At 40.1% G+C, this 20,699-nt stretch overlaps 1 protein-coding gene across 7 annotated transcripts in view; it reads left to right on the top strand.

The window, feature by feature from the left end:
* scn8aa (sodium channel, voltage gated, type VIII, alpha subunit a) overlaps positions 1 to 20,699 on the top strand; it is a 58,100-nt gene that overhangs the window by 29,588 nt on the left and 7,813 nt on the right. For 3 of the 7 annotated variants that reach the window (XM_028451996.1, XM_028451995.1, XM_028451997.1), the window contains 10 exons: positions 403 to 717; positions 2,091 to 2,226; positions 2,453 to 2,691; positions 4,100 to 4,273; positions 4,383 to 4,739; positions 4,851 to 5,324; positions 5,988 to 6,105; positions 8,700 to 8,854; positions 10,910 to 11,083; positions 17,184 to 17,306. In XM_028451996.1, the coding sequence (XP_028307797.1) occupies positions 403 to 717; positions 2,091 to 2,226; positions 2,453 to 2,691; positions 4,100 to 4,273; positions 4,383 to 4,739; positions 4,851 to 5,324; positions 5,988 to 6,105; positions 8,700 to 8,854; positions 10,910 to 11,083; positions 17,184 to 17,306 (2,265 nt within the window). The remainder of the gene's footprint in view (positions 1 to 402; positions 718 to 2,090; positions 2,227 to 2,452; positions 2,692 to 4,099; positions 4,274 to 4,382; positions 4,740 to 4,850; positions 5,325 to 5,987; positions 6,106 to 8,699; positions 8,855 to 10,909; positions 11,084 to 17,183; positions 17,307 to 20,699) is intronic. The other 4 variants (XM_028451998.1, XM_028451999.1, XM_028452001.1 and 1 more) reach the window with 3 other exon arrangements.

Raw genomic sequence — 20,699 nt, 5'->3', positions numbered from 1 at the left:
TTTGATCATGTTTTAGCTCAGATATAAAACTTTTTTTTTACTGCGTTTTAGTTAAACTAGATTTATATTTCACAAAGTGAAAGTATAGAAGTACAGTTGTTTCTCAAATTTATTATAAATTTTCAGAAATTTCAGGCGACCCCAGTTGGGGTCTTGACCCCAAGGTTGAAAAACACTGATTAAGTGGCCCCTGAATAGATTTTTTTTAATAATTTCCAGTCATCTCACGCCTGGTGTGAGACCAAGACTGACACTTTATTTGTTAATTTTCCACTCTCTCTCTCTCTCTCTCTCTCTCTCTCTCTCAAGTACACGTACCCCCATTTGAGAAACATTGTAATTGAGAAAAACCCCGGCAACTTCACACTTAACAATGTCTTTTTCTTCTCTCCTCCTGTCTAGTCCCTCCTCAGCATACCTGGCTCACCCTTCCTCTCCCGCCACAACAGCAAGAGCAGCATCTTCAGTTTTAAAGGCCGCAGTAAGGATGTGGGTTCGGAGAACGAGTTTGCAGACGATGAGCATAGCACTGTCGAGGAGTGCGAGGAGCGTCGCGGCTCTTTGTTCAGCCCGTATCGACGGAACAGCTACAGCGGATTCCACGGAAAGAGGAACAGCACGGTGGATTGCAATGGCGTGGTGTCCCTCATCGGCCCAGGGCCCGGTGGACGTCTTCTGCCTGAGGTGAAAATAGATAAGGCAGCTACTGACGACAGCGTAAGGAAGTCAATTAGTAGACCTATCTAGGCATGGCCCCCTCTCGTCCGTTACGTTTCTTTCTGGCTCTCTTATCTCTACTCTGTCATCTTTGCAAGTTCGTATGTATCTCTTGGCTAAGCGCTCGCGCCTCCCCTCCCCTACCCTATAGTGTATGCTGCCCTCCAACAGTAGGCACAGGATGGTGAATTATAGTAAACACACGAAAAACATTTTCACATTTGATTGATTGGTGACACTAAGTCTATCAGTGACTTCCAGAAGATAGGGTTGATTGATAAAATTGTAGTGTTGTTTTTGTAAAACTTTGATTCATTCACACACACAGCAATACAAAGGTGTTTATTTGCCTTATTTGTAATTGGCACATTACATATTTCCATTAGACTATTTAGGAATTAATACCCAACTTTATTTAACTTAGTTTTGTGATTAAAAAATGAAAACAGCATTCAGTAATGAGCGAAAATGATTCAATTTATTGATACAGTAGAAGTTGGAGGAAACAGAGTGGACTGTTTAACAGGTTCCCTCATTCCTGACACTAGCCTATACATATTAAATCATGTCTTAATGTATATTTGGTAAGAAAGGAGGGCTGTTGTCCTTGTCTGTCTTTACTTTTCTCTGTTTTCCAAACTCTCCCTGGTCAACAGTAGTTAATTAGCCGTGTCTCATTCTAGTTAGCATGTTAGATTTATAGCATAAAATAGACCAAGCATGAATTAGACAAGTAGAACATTGGCTATGATGTTTGTAATTTCATCACCTTCACTTTGACTTGGAGCATGCTCATGCATGACAACTGAATGAATCAGAACTCCATATGATCTCCTTTACAATGCACTTCACTTGAGTGTTGCAATATAAATTGTATGGTTTCAAAGTAGGAAGATTCAGTAGCTTCAATCTGCAAGAAGCCCTACCGTGGCCATATTTGAGCGACATTATGTAAAATAACCTCATGATTATATTGCAATGACAGCAAAGCCTCTTACCACTACATAGCAGGACTGAAATGCATTCATGCAGAAGCCGTCCTCCTTAAAAAGTATCTCACAGGGCAGCTCCTGTCTAATTTGGATGAGCTAATTACATTCAAATACAATTAGGTCAAGTAGCCTTAGATCACTGCTCCCACGTTGGCTGAGACGTGCATGCATTTACAGCAGACACACATCTTCCTTGAAACCAGCATTGAAATGAAGAAGAATGTAACTTACCCCCTCCCCCATCACCCCAAATATCTGACCCTCAATTACTTTTTCCTGCCAATGCTGTTGTGCACTTCCCTCCACCGGCCACCGGTGGTTATGTGGGATGGTGATCATGTCCTCTCCATGGGTGCTTGATTCTTCCTCTCCTCCTGACAGCCAACAACTGAGGTTGAGGTGAAGAAGAAGCTGTCGGGCTCCTTGATGGTGTCTGTGGACCAGCTCAATACCTCCTATGGGCGGAAAGAGCGGGCCAACAGTGTCATGAGCGTCATTACCAACACACTAGTGGAGGGTACTGCCACTTTAACCCAGCTATTTAACCTGCTCTCTCATTATTCTTTAACTAGGGCTGCTCTTATTGATTTTTTTGACATGAATTTCCTGCTTATCTGCTTTGCATATCCAATAGTACCAGATACATACAAAGTTACTTTCTGCCATTAAATACCATTGCATGCTGAATGCTCATGCACGCAACTATGTTGGGCTTTGATGTTTTATCCGCGCTATGTCTTTAGAACTGGAGGAGTCTCAGCGCAAGTGTCCACCATGCTGGTATAACTTTTCTAACACATTCCTGATCTGGGAGTGCTCCCCCACATGGATTAAGATCAAGGAAATAGTGAACCTGATAGTCATGGATCCCTTTGTGGACTTGGCCATCACCATCTGTATCGTCCTGAACACCCTCTTCATGGCCATGGAGCATTACCCCATGAGCACTGACTTTGAAGACATGCTGTCTGTAGGAAATCTGGTGAGTGTCAACCTTTTTTTAATTTCTCAGTCACTGAAGCCTCATTTGTCTCTTTTCTGTCCCCTTTTATTTTGGACTTAATTGGCAGGGTTTTTATTGAGTTGAGAAGGACAGTCATTACAAAAAAATCTGTTTGTCTTTCTGTGTGATTGTTCATTTTTCTAATTCATCCAAACTCAAATGTTCCCTGTCTTCTTTTGCTTTGATGTCTTTCCTCTTCTCTTCACTGGGTGAGTGGAGCTGCCGCTCACTTCTCTGGTACCAGCCTGTTTTTGTGCTAGTTGGCTGACTGGTTGGAGGCTTCCATTAATATTCCATGGGGCATGATGATCAATGAGTTTTTATTAAAATGATGCCTGAATCACAGCTCAAATAGCACAATCGGGCTACTTTCACACTCATTAGATTTTGGAAGGGGTGTGATCATTCTAATAATCTTGATCTCCTTTGTTTAGCACACCTGTGATGGTGCAGGTGTATATGTGTATACATAAATGTGTTCATATATTCATTATTCATTATTTGTTGTCCAGAGTAAGGGATTATCAAATAATACAGGGGAAAGTACGGGTAGGGGTTTCGAGGTCACCTTGATGCAATATGAGTCATAGTCATGCAACAGCCTGTACAGCACACACAGAGATGTAAAGAGTACTGATAAGTCCTACTCAAGTAGAATTACTGTTACTTGATTGAAATTGTACTCAAATACAAGTCAGTACAAGTAAAAAGTAGCTCAATTAAATAGTACTCAAAGTAAAAGCTACTAGTTACTTTCATGTGTAAACTTACAAAAGGAACACAACTTCATTTATTTTCCACAAAGGCATCTGTAATAAAATAAAAGGTTTGTCAAAATCTACAGTTCTTTTTTAAAATAAAATAACACCAATAAATTATATATTACAAATAAAAACAATTCTCAAGTTCTAAGTACAGTACAGCTACATTTATGAACTTTAAAACTGTCATGATAAAAATGTGCCATGTGGGTAACAACGTCATAGGTAGAAACCCCAACCTGAACCCAAGAAAATGGCTGGGCTTTAATCATATGGATTATGTTCAATGAGACCATGAAACAGAAATAAAAATAATCACAAAAAATAATAATTTACTCAGTAACGGTTGGGTGTAGAAACCTTGTAAAACTTACTTAAGTACAAGTAAAATGACTGATTTAGAAATATACTTAAAAAAAGTACAAGTACCCATAAAAGCAACTCAATTACAGTAACGTGAGTACTTGTAATCCATTACTTTCACCTCTGGGCACACATATACAGTATGCACACACATTTTTTTTATTTTTATCTGTTAATTGGTCAAGTATCAAACAAGAAATCTGCCTATTTACAATTTCTTTTAAAGTCGATTTGTTCAAATCAGTCCTCCCTCCCACATCCAGGTGTTCACTGGGATCTTTGCTGGAGAGATGCTTTTCAAGCTTGTGGCTATGGACCCATACTACTACTTCCAGGAGGCCTGGAACTGTTTCGATGGTTTCATCGTGACTTTGAGTTTAGTGGAGCTCGCTTTGGCGGACGTCGAAGGCCTGTCTGTGCTGCGGTCATTCCGTTTGGTAAATTTCCATTTTTGTCAGTCCATCCATCCATCCATCCATCCATCCATCCATCCATCCATCCAGATAGCTGAATAACTAATTAATGATCTTCCCCATCCTCCCACAGCTGAGAGTGTTTAAATTGGCCAAGTCATGGCCTACCCTCAACATGCTGATAAAGATTATTGGTAACTCAGTGGGAGCCTTGGGAAATCTGACCCTGGTGCTGGCCATCATCGTCTTTATCTTTGCTGTGGTGGGCATGCAGCTGTTTGGAAAGAACTACAAAGACTGTGTGTGTAAGATATCGGCTGATTGCGAGCTCCCCCGCTGGCACATGAACGACTTCTTCCACTCCTTCCTGATTGTCTTCCGAGTGCTATGTGGAGAATGGATCGAAACCATGTGGGACTGTATGGAGGTGGCAGGCCAGGCCATGTGCCTCATTGTTTTCATGATGGTCATGGTCATTGGTAACCTGGTGGTAAGTGTCAAATCTGGCAATCTTTTAATGAGCAACAAGTGTTGTCATTTTAACAGAGCTACAGTTGGGTTAAGGACATGGCCTTATTAGTTTCTTCTTATGTGTTTGAAGGTGTTGAACCTGTTTCTGGCCTTGCTGCTGAGCTCATTTAGTGCCGACAACTTGGCGGCAACGGATGATGATGGGGAACTCAACAACCTGCAAATATCAGTCATACGCATTAAGAAAGGTATTGCCTGGATAAAGAAAAAAGTCCGCATTTTGGTGGCCAGTTTGTTGAAGAAACCCCCCCTTGAGGATGAGCAGAAACCCTTAGATGACATGTATGATAAGAAGCTAAACTGCATTGCCAATCATGCCGGGGTGGACATCAATCGGGATCTGGACTATGCAAAGAACGGAAATGGTACCACCAGTGGTATTGGCAGCAGTGTTGGGAAGTACATGATTGATGAGGACCACATGTCGTTCATCCACAACCCCAATTTGACCGTCTGCGTGCCCATCGCTGTTGGAGAATCTGACTTTGAGAATCTCAACACAGAGGACTTCAGCAGCGAGTCAGACATTGAGAACAGCAAAGAGGTTAGCGATAGAGTGAATTTTTCTACCAAATGAGCAGCATCTTTTTAGGACGTGAACATTTAACAGACAAGAATGTGCTGCACATTAACAAAACACAGTTTTTTGTTTTCTCTGAAATGGTTTGCTATTTTTAACTGGTTTTTGACTGAAACTTGTACTTTTCTACTTATTTTTTTAATTGACTAAAACTTCATTACACTTTTCGGACCTGCACTGTAATGTGAAGAGTGTCCGCACAACTCAGACACTAATATAACTTCATTATTCAATAGAACCACATGAGGTTTTTAGAAGAGGCAAGCAGTGTTAATGAAAGGATGTCTTCTTACATTTGTCTAGTGTGAAATTAGTTTATAAGACTTACAGTATATAGCAGATTTGACATAGGATATTCCCTTTCAGTGATAGAGTGGGTAATATATGAGGTGCGGGGCTGGTATAATGCCCATATCTGTGATCAAAGGGTGTTAAGGTGGAGCCAATAAAATCTGAAAATAATATGCATTGTACATTTTCTCACTAGCACCAGAATGTTGGATAAATTTGTCTTTTACATAACCCTGCACCATCTCCAAATGACAACTATTCTGAACCAGTGCTTGTGTCTAATCGCCATTTAAATTTTAGTAACCATGCATATGTTACCCATCTGCTCTCCTGCAGCTGGACGACACCAGCTCTTCAGAGGGCAGCACCATCGACATCAAGCCAGACGTGGAGGAGGTGGTGGTTGTGGAGACGGTGGAGGAGTATTTGGATCCAGAGGCATGCTGGACAGATGGTGAGAGCACTGTTTTCACTACAACCATTATCTCCACTTCACAAGACAGACGTTCCCTCTAGGCTGAATGGGAATTGTAGGGCAGGAGGGTGAAGGACGGCTTCATTATGAAGGATCACTCAACCATCAAGATCCTATTTATTAGCCTTTCTGTGTAACTGATGCTCACACAAACACATTGGTGGTAGATTTATGACTAAAAGCAAAATATAATTTTTTAACTTTGTTGTTCTTTTATTTATTCCTTCATATTGTTTACCCGTTTATCGCTGCTTACAGGGTCATGGACCTTCTGGTGCATATATCAGACATAAGAGAGAGGTATAAAGGATGCCATTCTGTCTCAGGGACCAATACATAGATACAGACAACCCCCCACACCCATTCATTTCCATATACATTTTTTTTTTAATTTTTTGTATGTCCAGCACATGTTTAAAAATTGACAATTAAGATTACTATGACTAATTTGGACACTCTCATCAACCAAACAAGTACAGTATGTGTTTTTAGTCCAATTAGTGTAATAATGGTTGGGAATTTACAGTCTACGAATAGATCAATAGATACTTAAAATGTATCGAGGCCACTGTAATTTCTTTTTAATCATTATAATTACGCTTTTCAAAAGTTTTGATATAATTGATCCAAACTGTTCGTTATTATGGTTTGAGTGTTTAAAAAAAAAAAAAAAAAAAAAAAGCTCAGGTAAAATCTTCTCTAGCTTGTAGTTTTTTAATGTTGTAGAGCAGGGGTCCCCAACCACCAAGCTGTGGACCAGTAGTACACTTACGTATCAGCAGATTTTCATTCAGAAAGGCAACTTATTTAACTAGATCAAATCAACAAAGACAATTAACACAATTAACATGACTAGGACACTCATAAAACTTTGCAATGACCCATAAATAAAGGATGATACTTACATGTAGAACAGGTTTGATCAAGCAATCGCGTCGGTATCTGGGCATTGCTGGTTTATTTCTATTATGTTGCAAAACATTAACATGTGGAGGAGGGCGACAAAAGGGCATTATACTTCGATATAATATCTAAAAACGCCTTATTATGTGTAAAACAATTTAGCAAAACATACCATAATTTCATCCATATTTTAGTTTTCACATTGTTTGCTTTTTTCCCCCTTTTTTTTCACTTTATGGACCTTCATCTGTACTCTCGCAGCTTACATTTTTTAGTCAGTAACAATATAAGCCCTTATCTCTAAAGTTTAAGGATCCCAGGGTTGGTAAGCCTTATTTCACTTTTCAGTATTATGAACATGGTATGCTGATGATAAAGAAAATAAGAAGTATTTAATTTCCTGCACATTGAATATGGATTCTTACTTTCTTAAAAAAGGCTTATTAGGGTTCCTTCTTCGAAGTTAAGGTTTAAGAAATGAGGGGGGTTGGGCGCGGGGGTGTGGGGGGGGTGGGGGGGGATGGGGTGGGGGGTCTGGGGGTTGGGGGTTGGATTGGTGGCGTGGTGCGCTGGGTCCTTGGCTCCTTGGGGCTTTCTCGGGTGTGTATGGGGGGGGCGATGGTTGCCTCTCGGTTTGGGATCTTGGGGGCGTTCGGGGGGCTGCTTGGCCGTGTGGTGGTCGCCGGGGGCCCCCGGGTTGCCCGCTCTTGCTGCTGGCCTGGCTGCTTCCGGGGCCCGGGGGCGGCTCGTGGGTTTTGCAGTGGCGGTTCTTGGAAATACATTTGTCATGGATGCACTGGCCTTGGGCTGTGGGATAACACTCATACTGGGCTCAACCACAGACACGTTGTTCCCAAATACCTGTTCTATGGAATTTCCACTCACTTCTTCCTCTGCTCACAGCCACCACCATTATTCCTAAGCCGCACACTGGTCACCAAACTGGCTTGATAACTCAACAATAAGCACAATATACACAACCACAATTTCACATCGCATCACTTGAAATCTATCGACTACTCCCCACCCATTCCATTTCCTATCTTGTATTCCTCTTCCCTGTTAACTTCCCCACCCCTCTCCAACCCCTCACCTTGGTGTAACACTGCCCTCTCTTTTTTTACATCCTCCCTTTAATAAAGTATTTCTTACCCTTCCCTAGGGAGGGCTGGTGATGGTCACAATTATGCAATGAAATAAATAAATTTATTTAATTGCAATAACAAAATATGCATTGCTGTTAAAAGATTGCACTTCTTGTAGTGTTAACCTTCGACAGAATGTGCAGACAAGAGAAAAAAATTAAAAAAAAAAAAAAAAAAAAAAAAAAAGAAATGATTTGTTGGAATGATTGGAAAGTGGGTTGTAATATCTTTGATGGTATAATATGCAGGTTTTAGTGATTTAAGTAAATCTGTGATTGTTTCAGCTGTTGAAGACATCAGCACTGCTAATTCTAAATGGGAGCTCTTATTTAAATACACAACTGCAATAGGCAAAATTTTTGCAAAATACAAGATATATTTCATGTATTTAAACTCATCTGGGGTTAGTAATTGTCTTGTCTTGTTAGTAATTGTGTAATCTTTTTTTTAATTATACTTACGCTGTTTCATAACTCACAGTATCTTGGATAAATTCTCCAAATGTCACCTCTTGTGTGTTCTCAGGTTGTGTCGCCAAGTACAAGTGCTGCGAGGTTGACATCACAGTGGGCAAATGGAAGAGCTGGTGGTACCTGAGAAAAACCTGCTACCTGATAGTGGAACACAACTGGTTTGAAACCCTCATCATCTTCATGATTCTTCTGAGCAGTGGTGCCCTGGTAAGGACTGGATGTCTGCAGCTAGCATACAAACAAATAAAGAAAAAAAAACCTCAAAATCTCCTTTAAACTGTATTTACCGTATTTTCCATCGTATAGGATGCTTTTTTTAATTTTAAATTTGAGGAAGCGGACAATACAACAGAGTGCTCTCTCTGTGTGTGGATTTTGCAGCAAGTCTGCACACATTTGTCCAGTTAAAGTGGCTGTCAGGAGGCAAAACAGTGTGTTATCGACCGTCACCCCTGGTACATCTCCGTGAACCAAACGTTCATAAACAAGCTTTGGAAGTTGTGGGAAAAGTGATGCACTGAAGCTTGCACAGCACACAGGCTTCATAAGCCCAGGACAGTTTCCAAGTGGGGAAGCTCATGTGCATTTTTGGCAGGAAGGGGTAAATGTTGGATACGTAACACTTTACTTGACATTGTTTTCATAAGGCTGACATTACGCCATCATTATCTGTCATTAGCATCAATAAGGTGTCATGAAGGCTGTCATTAAGTGTTGTTCGCTCAATTATGACACCTGTAGCTAAGTTATGACACATTTGAAGTTATGTTGGCATTTTTGGGTTAGGTGGAGAGATCTAGTTGTGGTAGGATTAGGGTTAGAGTTAAGTAGGGTTAGGGTTAAGGTAAGAGTTATGGTTAGGTGTTAGGGTAACAAACAACACTTAATTGCAGCCTTCATGACACCTTATTATTATGACATGATACCTGTCATTAGTATGAATAACAGTGTAATGTCAGCCTTATGTATAAAACTTTAAGTAAAGTGTTACCCAAGTTACAATAAGGTTTAAATGTAAGATTACTCAGTTTTTTTTTTTTTTGTTATAGCAGGAAATAATGAAGGGCATAAAGTTTCCAAATCACCACATTAGGTTTGTTCTGGAGCAAGTGCAGCGCTGGCACAAGCCTTGTTACAGTAAAAAGTGAGAATAAAAAGCTGTAAATGGGCTGATATGCAGACGTGGAGCAGTGAGGAGGTGACTTCATGTGTAGGTGGTGGACACTCATCAGTTGAAACTCATCAGAATACTTATGAATCTCTGTTAATCAAAACCGGCGTAGCAGCCCGCCTACCTGCACGTTCTGATAGAGTTTGGCTTATCCGGGAATATTGTACATTTCTTGTAAAGCAGCCAATACTGCGGTGCACTCAATAGCCCAGAAAATACCATAATATTTTTTAAAGGTTTAAACTAGGGTTTAAAGGTAGGGTAGGTGATTTTCAAAAGCTAGCATGATTTTGAATGTAGCTTCCCTGATGGCTCCACCTTTATCCCCCTCGCCCCTCCCTCCTGTGCGCCGTCTCACTCACAGGCATGCGCACAGCTGCTCTAATAGCAGACCTCAGCTCATCGCTTGTATTGTGCAGAAACTTTGTTGTCTCATGTCTCATTCAGCAGTAAGTAAACAATAAACTTTTCCATCATATATGTTAAACAACATGACCAAAAACTGGGAGACATGATTGGTTAAAAAAGACGGTTTGTTTTTTACCATTGGTCAAAGTTATTACAGATTTACAGCTGCTATAGTTGACATATTTTCTTCATTCCTTTTTCAGAGCACATAAGATCTTCATTTCTGTCAGGACATAAATAAAATTTCAACCAAAAACCTAAAAAGTGTATCTGGAGAAAATTGCCAACCCTCAATACAATCTAAATTACCTAAATAACTTGATAGATTTAAAGATATATTTTTGCATCTTTTTGTTACTGAAGATGTGAATAAGTGGTGTAGTGTAGGAAGCTGTTTGGAAGACGGACCATCAGTACTGATGATTAATGGACTCTGCTCTTTATCAATCTAGAGGTGCACTTGTGGGGGTTAAGTGTCCAGCATGTCTAGTGCCACTGAAATAGAAATACAGTCTCAAATCCAGAGCATTACCAGTGCAGGGTGTTGGAATATTTTATTTGGAACAGATTTATTTTCATTCTCTGAATCACTGTAAGTCATAAACTCCCTACAGGGCTGTAGAGCTGTGCACAATTTCATTAGCAGAGCTATAAATCCTCATGTGTAATAATTCTCTCTGCAGGCCTTTGAGGATGTGTACATTGAGCAGAGGAAGACGATCAGGATCATTTTGGAGTACGCCGACAGGGTTTTCACTTACATCTTCATCCTGGAGATGTTGCTGAAATGGGTGGCCTATGGTTTTGTCAAGTATTTCACTAATGCCTGGTGTTGGCTGGACTTCTTCATTGTGGATGTAAGTATGACTTTCTCTATCTTACATCATGTGTTGTAAATGAAGTCAACCCCCGTTGCACCTTAACCACACCCTGGTGCAACAGCAGCACACAGTGACAAATACAGAAAGACTGTCCATTGTGGATTTAGGCAATTATGGCTGCAGTAAAGTTAGATTTGTTTTAATACATAATCAGAAGTATACTGTGAGCTGCACACAAGTGCAGCCTATCATGCTGTTTTGGTCTTTTGGGTGTGGTTAGGTTCTGAAGGTGATATTGTTGATTAAATGTGTGTGTCTTGGCTTTTATAAGGTGACGGTGTATGTGGTGTACAACATAGAAGCTTATTTTTTGAAGCATTTGTGGGCAGTGTTTTACAAAGACTGTGATGCAGTCTGTCCACATTGAGTCTCCACACACCTTGGTCACCTTCGACAAAGCCATCACACTTACTGATTACTCACTCTGAGCTGCTTGAGTATATAATAATTAAAACCAGTCTCTGAATGAACTTCAGACTTTGACTTTCTCTCCATCGGCTAATTCTTAACTCGAAATGACTCATGTTCATGAGCTTGTGTCAACAGAAGAAAAAATCAATAAATAAACTGTAAATCAGTGATTAACTAATATATTCAAGCTCTGCTCGAGGAAAATGATGTGACAAAAATGTGTTTCTGTAAAAGTGTTTTAGCCTGACTTTCTGAACTGTATGATGTCAGATATGTGTCTTTGTCCTCTCTCTCTGTGTACTGCTCTGCTCCTTGTGTCAAGTCAAGACTGAAAGTCCAGAACTGGGACTCCTTACTCTATTCACTTCCAGTTACACGTCTTCAAATTAGGACTTGGACGTTGCTGGGATATCTGAGACAAACTAAGTCAGATATCAAAAAAGGGGGGAAATGCACCAGTGTTTGAAGAAAAAACAAAAGCATGTGATTTTTACCTGTATTCTAAATCAGGTGTGCGACTTTTTGAATAGAACTGGAGTTTCCTTGACTTCTGACTTTCTTCTTGAACTAATCACCTCTCCACAGTATCCAACACCTCAGACAATACCAGTGAAAGGACACCTGTCAATGGCAGATCAATTCAATGATTGATTATCATATATATATATATATATATATATATATATATATATATATACAGTATATTTATTTATTTTTACCTTTTATTATACCCACAGTTAAAAAAATGGCAACTTCTTCATAATTTAGGAGAACAGAGATTTTTGTTCCTGAGGTGAAAAGAACAAGAACTCAGGTGCAGAACACCTTATATCAGCTGACACACACACACACACACACACACACACACACACACACACACACACACACACACACACACACACACACACAAAGACACACACCTCACTACCTCATATTTGACAGATGGAGACAATAGAGCAGTTTTTTTCTCTTGATGGAAGAAAATACCTTAGAAGACACACTGTTATGTAATGATGTGATAAGATGTGCAAAAGATCCCAATGGTCAAACCAAGATGGGTGTATTAGCTCCTCTGGTTATCATTACAACTGCTGATGTTTTACAGCAGAAACAAGGCTTTAGTGCTGTTACTTCTAGTGTTTACATTCATCTGAAAATGCTGGTTTGGTCACATTACCTTAAAAACATTTTTTCAGTTTTCAGAGCAAAATAAAAAGTATGTTAGTTGTACGTTAACCCAAATGTAAGTGGCTGCTCATTGCAATAAATGTTCAGTTCAGCCTTTACAGCACCCAAATGAAATGAGAGAAGGAATTTGAACTATTTCAGAATATCTGCTGGTAACTTTGTCTGTGAATTGCATTTTATAAAAAAATCAAACAAACAAACAATTTAATGCAATACTATCTATTCTTTTTATTTTTATTATTAATATTATTATTACTTATTACCAATTGTCACAATCGTGTCAGATCATGTCATGGATTTAGCTTGCGGTAGGCTATCCAATAATGAACACTAATAACCTTACCATTAACATCAAATTTCTGACCAGTCACACAGTGTTTCTTACAGACTTTTACAGAATTAGGTTTTCTTTGGACAATATAGCAACTCCCAAGAGTTCTTGTAAACAATGCAGAGGCCTTTGTTGCCATGGTAATGTAAAATACACACATTACAGAGGAACTTTTCAAAGAAACAGCAACAACTCTTTCCATTTCCTACCTTTAGACCTCACACTACACACCCAGAGCCTTTATTCGGCCACATCAAAGTTTTTCAAGTCCATCAAAGTCTTTTCCCCAAATGCAGTTCTGGTTAATAAAGTAGACTTTTCGCTGAACTGCAGTTTTTTCTCTTGCCAAACTCTCAGTGCGAGGTGCTTTGTTTCCCAATCTGTGAACCTTCATTCCTCGTCCTCCTTCCAACCCCTCTTAGAAGTGTAACCCTGGGAATGTGGTGATATTGTGCTGAGATGTAATGATGGTGGGTGAAAGGCGGCCGAGGGTAAGTTTGGTGTTTAATGGTGCTTCCCCCACGAGAAAACCTGTGCTTTATGAGTGTATTCTGTGCTGTGGCTTGACTGCTGTTCTGTGTTGTGTGGTGAAACCCTTCCTGTTGACTCAGAAGAGGTATGGGGGGTGGGGGGGTTGTGAACACCATCATTAGACCGGCCTGTATTTCTCTCCAAAAGTTTTTCTGCCTGAATCCTTCTTTAGATGTTCTCCTCATTTTCCTGTTGTTGCATCTGTCTGCTTTCTGTGGATTTTTCTTTTTTGTTTTGTTCAGATATTCATTATCAAGATGATTTAGACATTTTTTTCTGTTGTCAGAAATATTTATATTTATTTATTTGAGTAAAGGTTCAGGTTAGGTTTGACATTGTCATACAGGACACACCAGTTTCTGGTGGGTTTTTCTGCTTTAGATTTAGAATAAATGCATGATAAAGGTATCACGCTCCATTCATCTTTCTTTGTCACTCAGGATTTTCTCATTGTTTTGTTTTGTTTTTGTTTCTTTTCACTTTCTTTTGTTTTATTTTTGTTTGGTTCGTGCTGTCGTCATCATGGGATCACAGCCCCAGATGTCATTGGGCTTGACTTGCAGAGCTCTGTGAGAGGGACGTTGAGACACTGAGGCCAATACCGTACAGCTGGCCCACCGTGGGGGCCACGGCCCAAAGGCACCCCAAGAGTTGGGGTGCTCTCCAAGGGGTCAGCTGAAGGTGACAATTACCCCAAATACTGTAGCGTAGATGAAGGCAAAATCTTTATTTTACTGCCTTTGTAGCAGAACATCTGCAAATGTAGGAAAGTTCTTGGACCAAAAAAAAACCAAACCAGCATCTTTTTTTACCTATTACTTAAACACGAACAAGAAATTAAATTCAAGGTCAATCTCCTGCTTTTCCAAAGCTCTGCTGATTTTGGCATCAGTCAAAATGAAGATTTTGCTGAAAAAAAGCGTCCTCCTGTGATTTTGGTAAGCTTTGAATGTCATGTATTTCTTGCGGTGAGTTTGAAAAGTTTGTGTCGGTGACTGGTTGAACGGGCTTTCATGTCTGTTTATTGTTGGTAATTTTCCTTATCTTTTAGGAACTGGTACTCCCCCTGTTTCAGATCCTCCAACTACCAGACCAAGTAAACCACAGTTAGAAGTGAACAACTTTATTTGAAGGGGTATATATGCAGTTGACATTAAGCTGGTATTATTATGACATTATACCTGTCATTAGCATTAAGTGTCATCAAGGCTGTCATCAAATGTCATTCGCTAAATTCTAAAACCTTGAATCTATATTGACATTTTTTGGGTTAGTGTTGGGTAGGGCTTGGGTTAAGGTGAGGTTTGTGGTTATTTTCTCTCGATGAAACTTCCTGAACGGTTCTAGACCGTTCAGTTTGGTATGGGGAGTCAAAGGCAAGGCACAGGCCGGCGCATGTTACTCGGGTTTCTTGGTATCGTACACCGTTCATCAAGAAATTTGTGAAGGTGTATCAGTGTAGGGCAGGGGTGCCGGACTCCAGTCCTCGAGGACCAGATTCCTGAGACTTTTAGATGTCTCCCTGCTCCAACACATCTCATTGAAACCAATGTGTTGTCATCAACCTCTGCAGAAGCATGATAACGAGGCATTTAGTTGATTCAAGTGTGTTGGAGCAGGGAGATATCTAAAAGTTTCAGGAATCTGGTCCATCTGGTATAGGGAGTGTCTGAGATGTGTTCAGGGACCAGAAGCGGGTATACCGGATGCAGTCAGCCACAACTGAGCCTACTTGGCAAAGATGGGAATGAGCATGGGATGTGGGTGTGTAGTGCAGACACCAGTGTATAGTGGGTATGTAAGCAGTGTGGGGAATATTGAGGGTTAGGGGATCGTTAGAGGTTAGGGCAGGAGTGGCCAATCCTGGTCCTCAAGAGCCGCTATTCAGCATGTTTTAGATGTTTCCCTCTTCCAACACACCTGATTGAAATGACCAGGATCGTTATCAGGCTTCTGCATAGCTTGATGATGAGTTCATCATTTGAATTAGGTGTGTTGGAACAGGGAAACATCTAAAACATGCTGGATTGTGGCTCTTGAGGACCAGGATTGGCCACCCCTGGGTTAGGGTAACAAACGACACTTAATGACAGCCTCCATGACACCTTATTCATGCTAATGACAGGTGTTGAGTCATAATAATGACAGTGTAATGTCAGCCATATGTATACCCCTTAAAAAAAGTGTTACCACATGTTCTATATTGTTTTCTTTTCATGTGGTTATCATGCAACAAGCAGATTTATTTGATTACATTACACTCTGCTTTCTCCATCTTGTTTCATCTAAAGTATCCTATTTTGAAGACTTCCTTGTGCTGCAGACAACCTGTAATGGACAGCCAGGACACTTTAGTTACTGAAGTTACTCTTGAAGAGCATCACTCTCTCCAGTACTCAAGATACAATATGGTTTGGAGCTACTCCTCTAGAGCAAAATAAAGAATTGTCCTTTTCACACATACCTTGTCTCAAATTCTCTAAGAAAGAGACTAAGTGCATCATCCTCTTATCTTGAAATTGATTAATACATATTTCATGTAACCCTATATTTATGTGTACCTATCAGAGCAAAGAGCAAAACATATTATGTTACTAACACCCAGAGTCAGAACGTCTAAATTTCAGTATTGTGTTGCTATAAGAAAAATCCTCTGCATTTTATGGGTTAAAGTTAATGTTAAGTTGATCTGGTGGATCAAAGTAAGTTGTAGTTATCTCTTGATGGCTATGGTTGGATTTGATAGGGGGCTGCACTGGTTCCTTTGAGGTTTTGTGCCGTTATTGTGCTAACTGTGTGTAACCCAACTGTACTCCATGTATTTTTGTCCTTTCAGTGGCATCCAGTGCTAATAACTATTTCTGATTTGCCCCTAACCTTCATCCCTGTTTCTCGTGTGTGGTTCATGTGACTGTGGCTCTCCTATTTGACTTCCAAACCTGTGTGATGAACTGGATTTTAATGTTTGAGAAAGAAAAAAAGAAAATGACACAATTGTACATGTTTACTTGTATTCTTTCTCTTAGGTTCCATTAGTTTGTCTGTCTTAAATTTAAGGAGATTTTATGCCTCTGCCTGAGCGCGACATGAAGAGACAATGTTAGAGGGGCAAGGGTAAGGCTCTCATGTCTGTTGGGTTTTTATCAGCTTCCACAGGATAACCTCTCTCCTTCCCTCCATCCCTTAAAACCTCTTCCCCTGCTCCTCTTGTCCCTTGGCTTGTGTCTCTACTAAAAACATGTAGCACACTCTTTACTGCCTAAGTTACCCTCTTTTGAGTCTTATGTCTCTATCTCCTCTCTCTTTCTCAACCTAAAATTTCTTTGCAGGTACAAAGGACTTTTCACATCCCATGAACTGCCCCAAATAACAGATAAACAATCCCTATGGCCTACTGCTACTAAAAATACTACACACATAAAACCAATACTAAACAATGACCTTCTCTCTCTGTGTATATTCATGTATAAATGCAATATTATACATGTGTATACATGCATAGATTTATGTGTGTGTGTCAAGCAACTCGTCTACACCAGGGCCTTCTCACTTCCCTAGTGGATATTCTCACTTCTAACAGTTTGGAACCTCTTTTGCTTCTCTGTTTTTGTATAGGTGTCTATAGTCACCCTTGTAGCTAATGCGCTGGGCTACTCCGATCTAGGGCCCATTAAATCACTCAGGACACTAAGGGCCTTGAGACCCCTCAGAGCCTTGTCACGTTTTGAAGGGATGAGGGTAAGATCCAAAGCTAAGCAGCTGATCCTTCCGCATGCCCATTCAACAGTTTTAAGCATGCTAGAACTGATTAAAAAAAAGAAAAAAAAAACAAACTTTGAAGACAATAAAAGCCATCAAATTATCGGGGATTGTTTTTAAAAAGGAAGTGAAAGATATTTCACCTTTCCATGCGCAATCCTGTACCATGCCTTTGTTAGAATGAAAAGTAAGTCATGATGCAGCTGGGAGACTGAGTAAAGTAACATTAAAACTGTAAGGACAACAGATTAAAAACAACAACAAAAAAACACTCAAATTGAGTTTCTTTACAAAATCTTCAATTTGGTGATAAAATGCTCTCAAATATGTTTTCACTAAGCTGCCTCATCACATAAATTACTAAGTAGAAGTTTACCTTATTTTCACTTTCTTTCCTCTCAATTGGCTTAAGTGAATGCCAAACTGGTCAAAGCTAACCAAACGTACATCTCATCTCATAGAGCATTCAGAACCAGACCTAGGAATTAATCTGGCCTGATTCTTAATCACTGCTTTCAATTCAAACCTTCCTTATTGTCACCTTCCATATGCCCCTCCCTCCCTGCTGCCATAAATTCCCCTGTCCTAGCTCACACCATTCCTTAATTGCATCGAGAACAACCAGCAGGGACCGGGGAGCTGCAGGACACCAAACCCTCTGCCTAACCAGTCACACAAAAACTCTTTTGTGGGGCGGCTGTAAAGCAACCACTCCTGAGGATTCTGCGTTTTGTTGAGCAGAATTGACGCTCAGTTTTCCTGGTTGCTTCAGTTACCGCTATCTAACTTTAGTAGATCTGATTGGTTGCCTCTGTGGCTGATGGTAGTAATAGGTTGTGCCTGGTTGTTGTCATATCTTAGTCTCCCCTGTCTCTTTCTCACTTTCCCTCTCTTGACTCCATTCCTGTTTCCCTCTCCCTACTCTTGGACTTGTTGCCTTGTTTTCTAGTTTGACCTTTCCTTTTCACCAGACACTTTTACTCCCTCCTCAGTCCCCACGTGTGCTGCCCAGGGCAGCACCTCACCCTGCCTTTCCTGTCCTCCCCTGTCTTCTTCGCACCCTTCCCTTTCACTACTCATTCCATCTTGACCTGGTTCAGACCACTTGAGTGTCATTACTCTCCTCTGCTTGTCCAGGATCTTTCTGCATCAGGGACTGAGACAGAACCCACACACTCACAGTGTTGTGGCTTTGGGAGGAAAGTATTTGTTAAGCTTCTGCTAGCATCAACACTTTGAATCCCAACGTCTGAGCAGCTGACTTTCCAGCAATCTGTCCCAGTGTCAGGCCCTCATTATTGAGTATGTACAATTAGTTATTATACTTCATTTTGGAGCTGCAAGCAGAAGTTTAGCAAATATTTAAGGCTGCCATTTCACTTAAGGCATTAATGCTGTCATGTCATGGCACCACACAGTGTAGTGGACATGGCAGAATTCTGGCTTTGTGTTGCCTCTTAGTTTCACAGCCTGTGAAAGTGGAAGGCAACACTGGGCCCAGTTAAGTTCCAGCTTTGACTTCTGAGTGAGCGGTGGCCCATAGGTTGACTGGAACTCCAGTGTTGGAACAACACTTGACAGAAAATGTGTCATCCATCTACAGCATGTCCCAAAAATGACAGACCTGTAGGGGAAGAATCCTGAGAAATCCCTCAGAAAATGAATCAATTGTTATTTAGACAAATTCTGCTTTCAGTTTACTTTATTTTTGATATACAATGACCAATAAACAATGCAGTTGCACATGAGCCGACATCAATGCTTTTATGCCCTGGATAGTTGGTGTTTAATTGATAGTTTAACACAAAATCTGAGATGTTTTTTTTATTGGTTATGGGTTAGAGTTGTTAAAAATATGCCATTTTTGGGGTTTGAATTCATGGCACATTTGCTTCAATATAAAGATTAATGATGCCAATACCAATGCCCCTCTGAATGAAATAATTTACTGGGTGATTGTGGTAAGAGAGGCAATGGTGGTCCAGTAGTGCACAGGGATACAAACTGAGGAATTTAATCCTTCTGTATCACTTTTTAACTTTTATGTCTTTGTTTATCAATTTAGTAATAAAGTATTGTTTGAACTGCAAATGAACAATTTCAGATCAAAGAATAGATAAATAAACAGGGAAGTAAATGAATGGAGAGATGATCATAAAATACAGATTCTGAAGTATTCGAACGATGAAATCTTTTGCACCCTTGCTCTTTGAACTTAATGGCACCATACATGACAGAGTCCATATGCAACTCCAAAGCATTGCTGCCTTAATTGGACTATGTAATATGCACTGCTTAACCAGCAATGAATATATGCAGTTTGACTTTGTACTTTGCTCTCTCTCTTTCTCTTAATGCTGCTTTTTAAACTTAGTTTCTTGAGAAACGCATTGTACAGGAATGACTACCTTTATCACTATGATAATCATTATATTTTTTGATTGGGTTGTAAATATAAATTGTTAACCCGTTTAGAAGGCTAACATATACTTCAGGCGATTCGATAAAATGTTGGCCCTTGAATTTCAGTCAGTGTAGATGTTTGTCAATCATATAATGATGGAAAAGACTCCTCAGACAAACAAGTACAGTTTCTGACATGACCTTAGCTGCTATCTCTCTATCACATTTCTCTATTTATTTATCTATTGATTTGAGCGGTTCTTGAGATTGCACAATGCCATGTAACACGCATGTATTATTACTGCTGATGCACTTTATGCATTTTTGAAAGCCATTTTCCCTCTTTATGAGAATGCCCAATTCTGTTTTTTTTTTTTTTTAACACTGTGAAAGAGGTTAAATTTAAACTCGACTCAAGCAGCCGGAGTTGTTCTCTCAGTGAGTGCTTTGGGAGGAGGCGTTTCAACTGGGATTATAAGTTTCATCCTTTTTTAATCAAAATACATTCTATTATTAAATCTATACACAATGCGTCATTTGCATTTTATATGAGTAATTTTATTTCTGACAGTAAATCCCAAACCTCCGTGAAGGTTGGGCACATGCTGAGAGAATCTAACTCCAGAGCTCGCCCCTGTCTGTCTGTGATGGGGAGGGAATATGGCTCCACAAAACAAAGACATGCATGCTCAGCTGTCTGCCTGAGAGCTGCTGGTCGGCCTGCCTAACACTGGTAGTGAGCGGTTCACTGCTGAGCTTCTACTGCTGATAGAAAATCTATAAGAATTAAGAGGGGAATGCTAAACTGTTTGGATTTTGAGGGGCGGTGGGATTGAAATTATTTTCCCAGCGATGTTAGAAACACTGTTGTTGGGGGAAAAGTGTTGACACTTCATAGTGGTATGGCAAACACTGCTTTCCGAAATAGAAACCATGTTGCAAAAATAAACATAAAGCCAATAAGGACAC

Source organism: Gouania willdenowi, chromosome 7 (assembly GCF_900634775.1).
Source record: "Gouania willdenowi chromosome 7, fGouWil2.1, whole genome shotgun sequence".
In the NCBI taxonomy this organism is placed as follows: domain Eukaryota; kingdom Metazoa; phylum Chordata; class Actinopteri; order Blenniiformes; family Gobiesocidae; genus Gouania; species Gouania willdenowi.
This window is presented reverse-complemented; position numbering and strand designations above follow the sequence as displayed.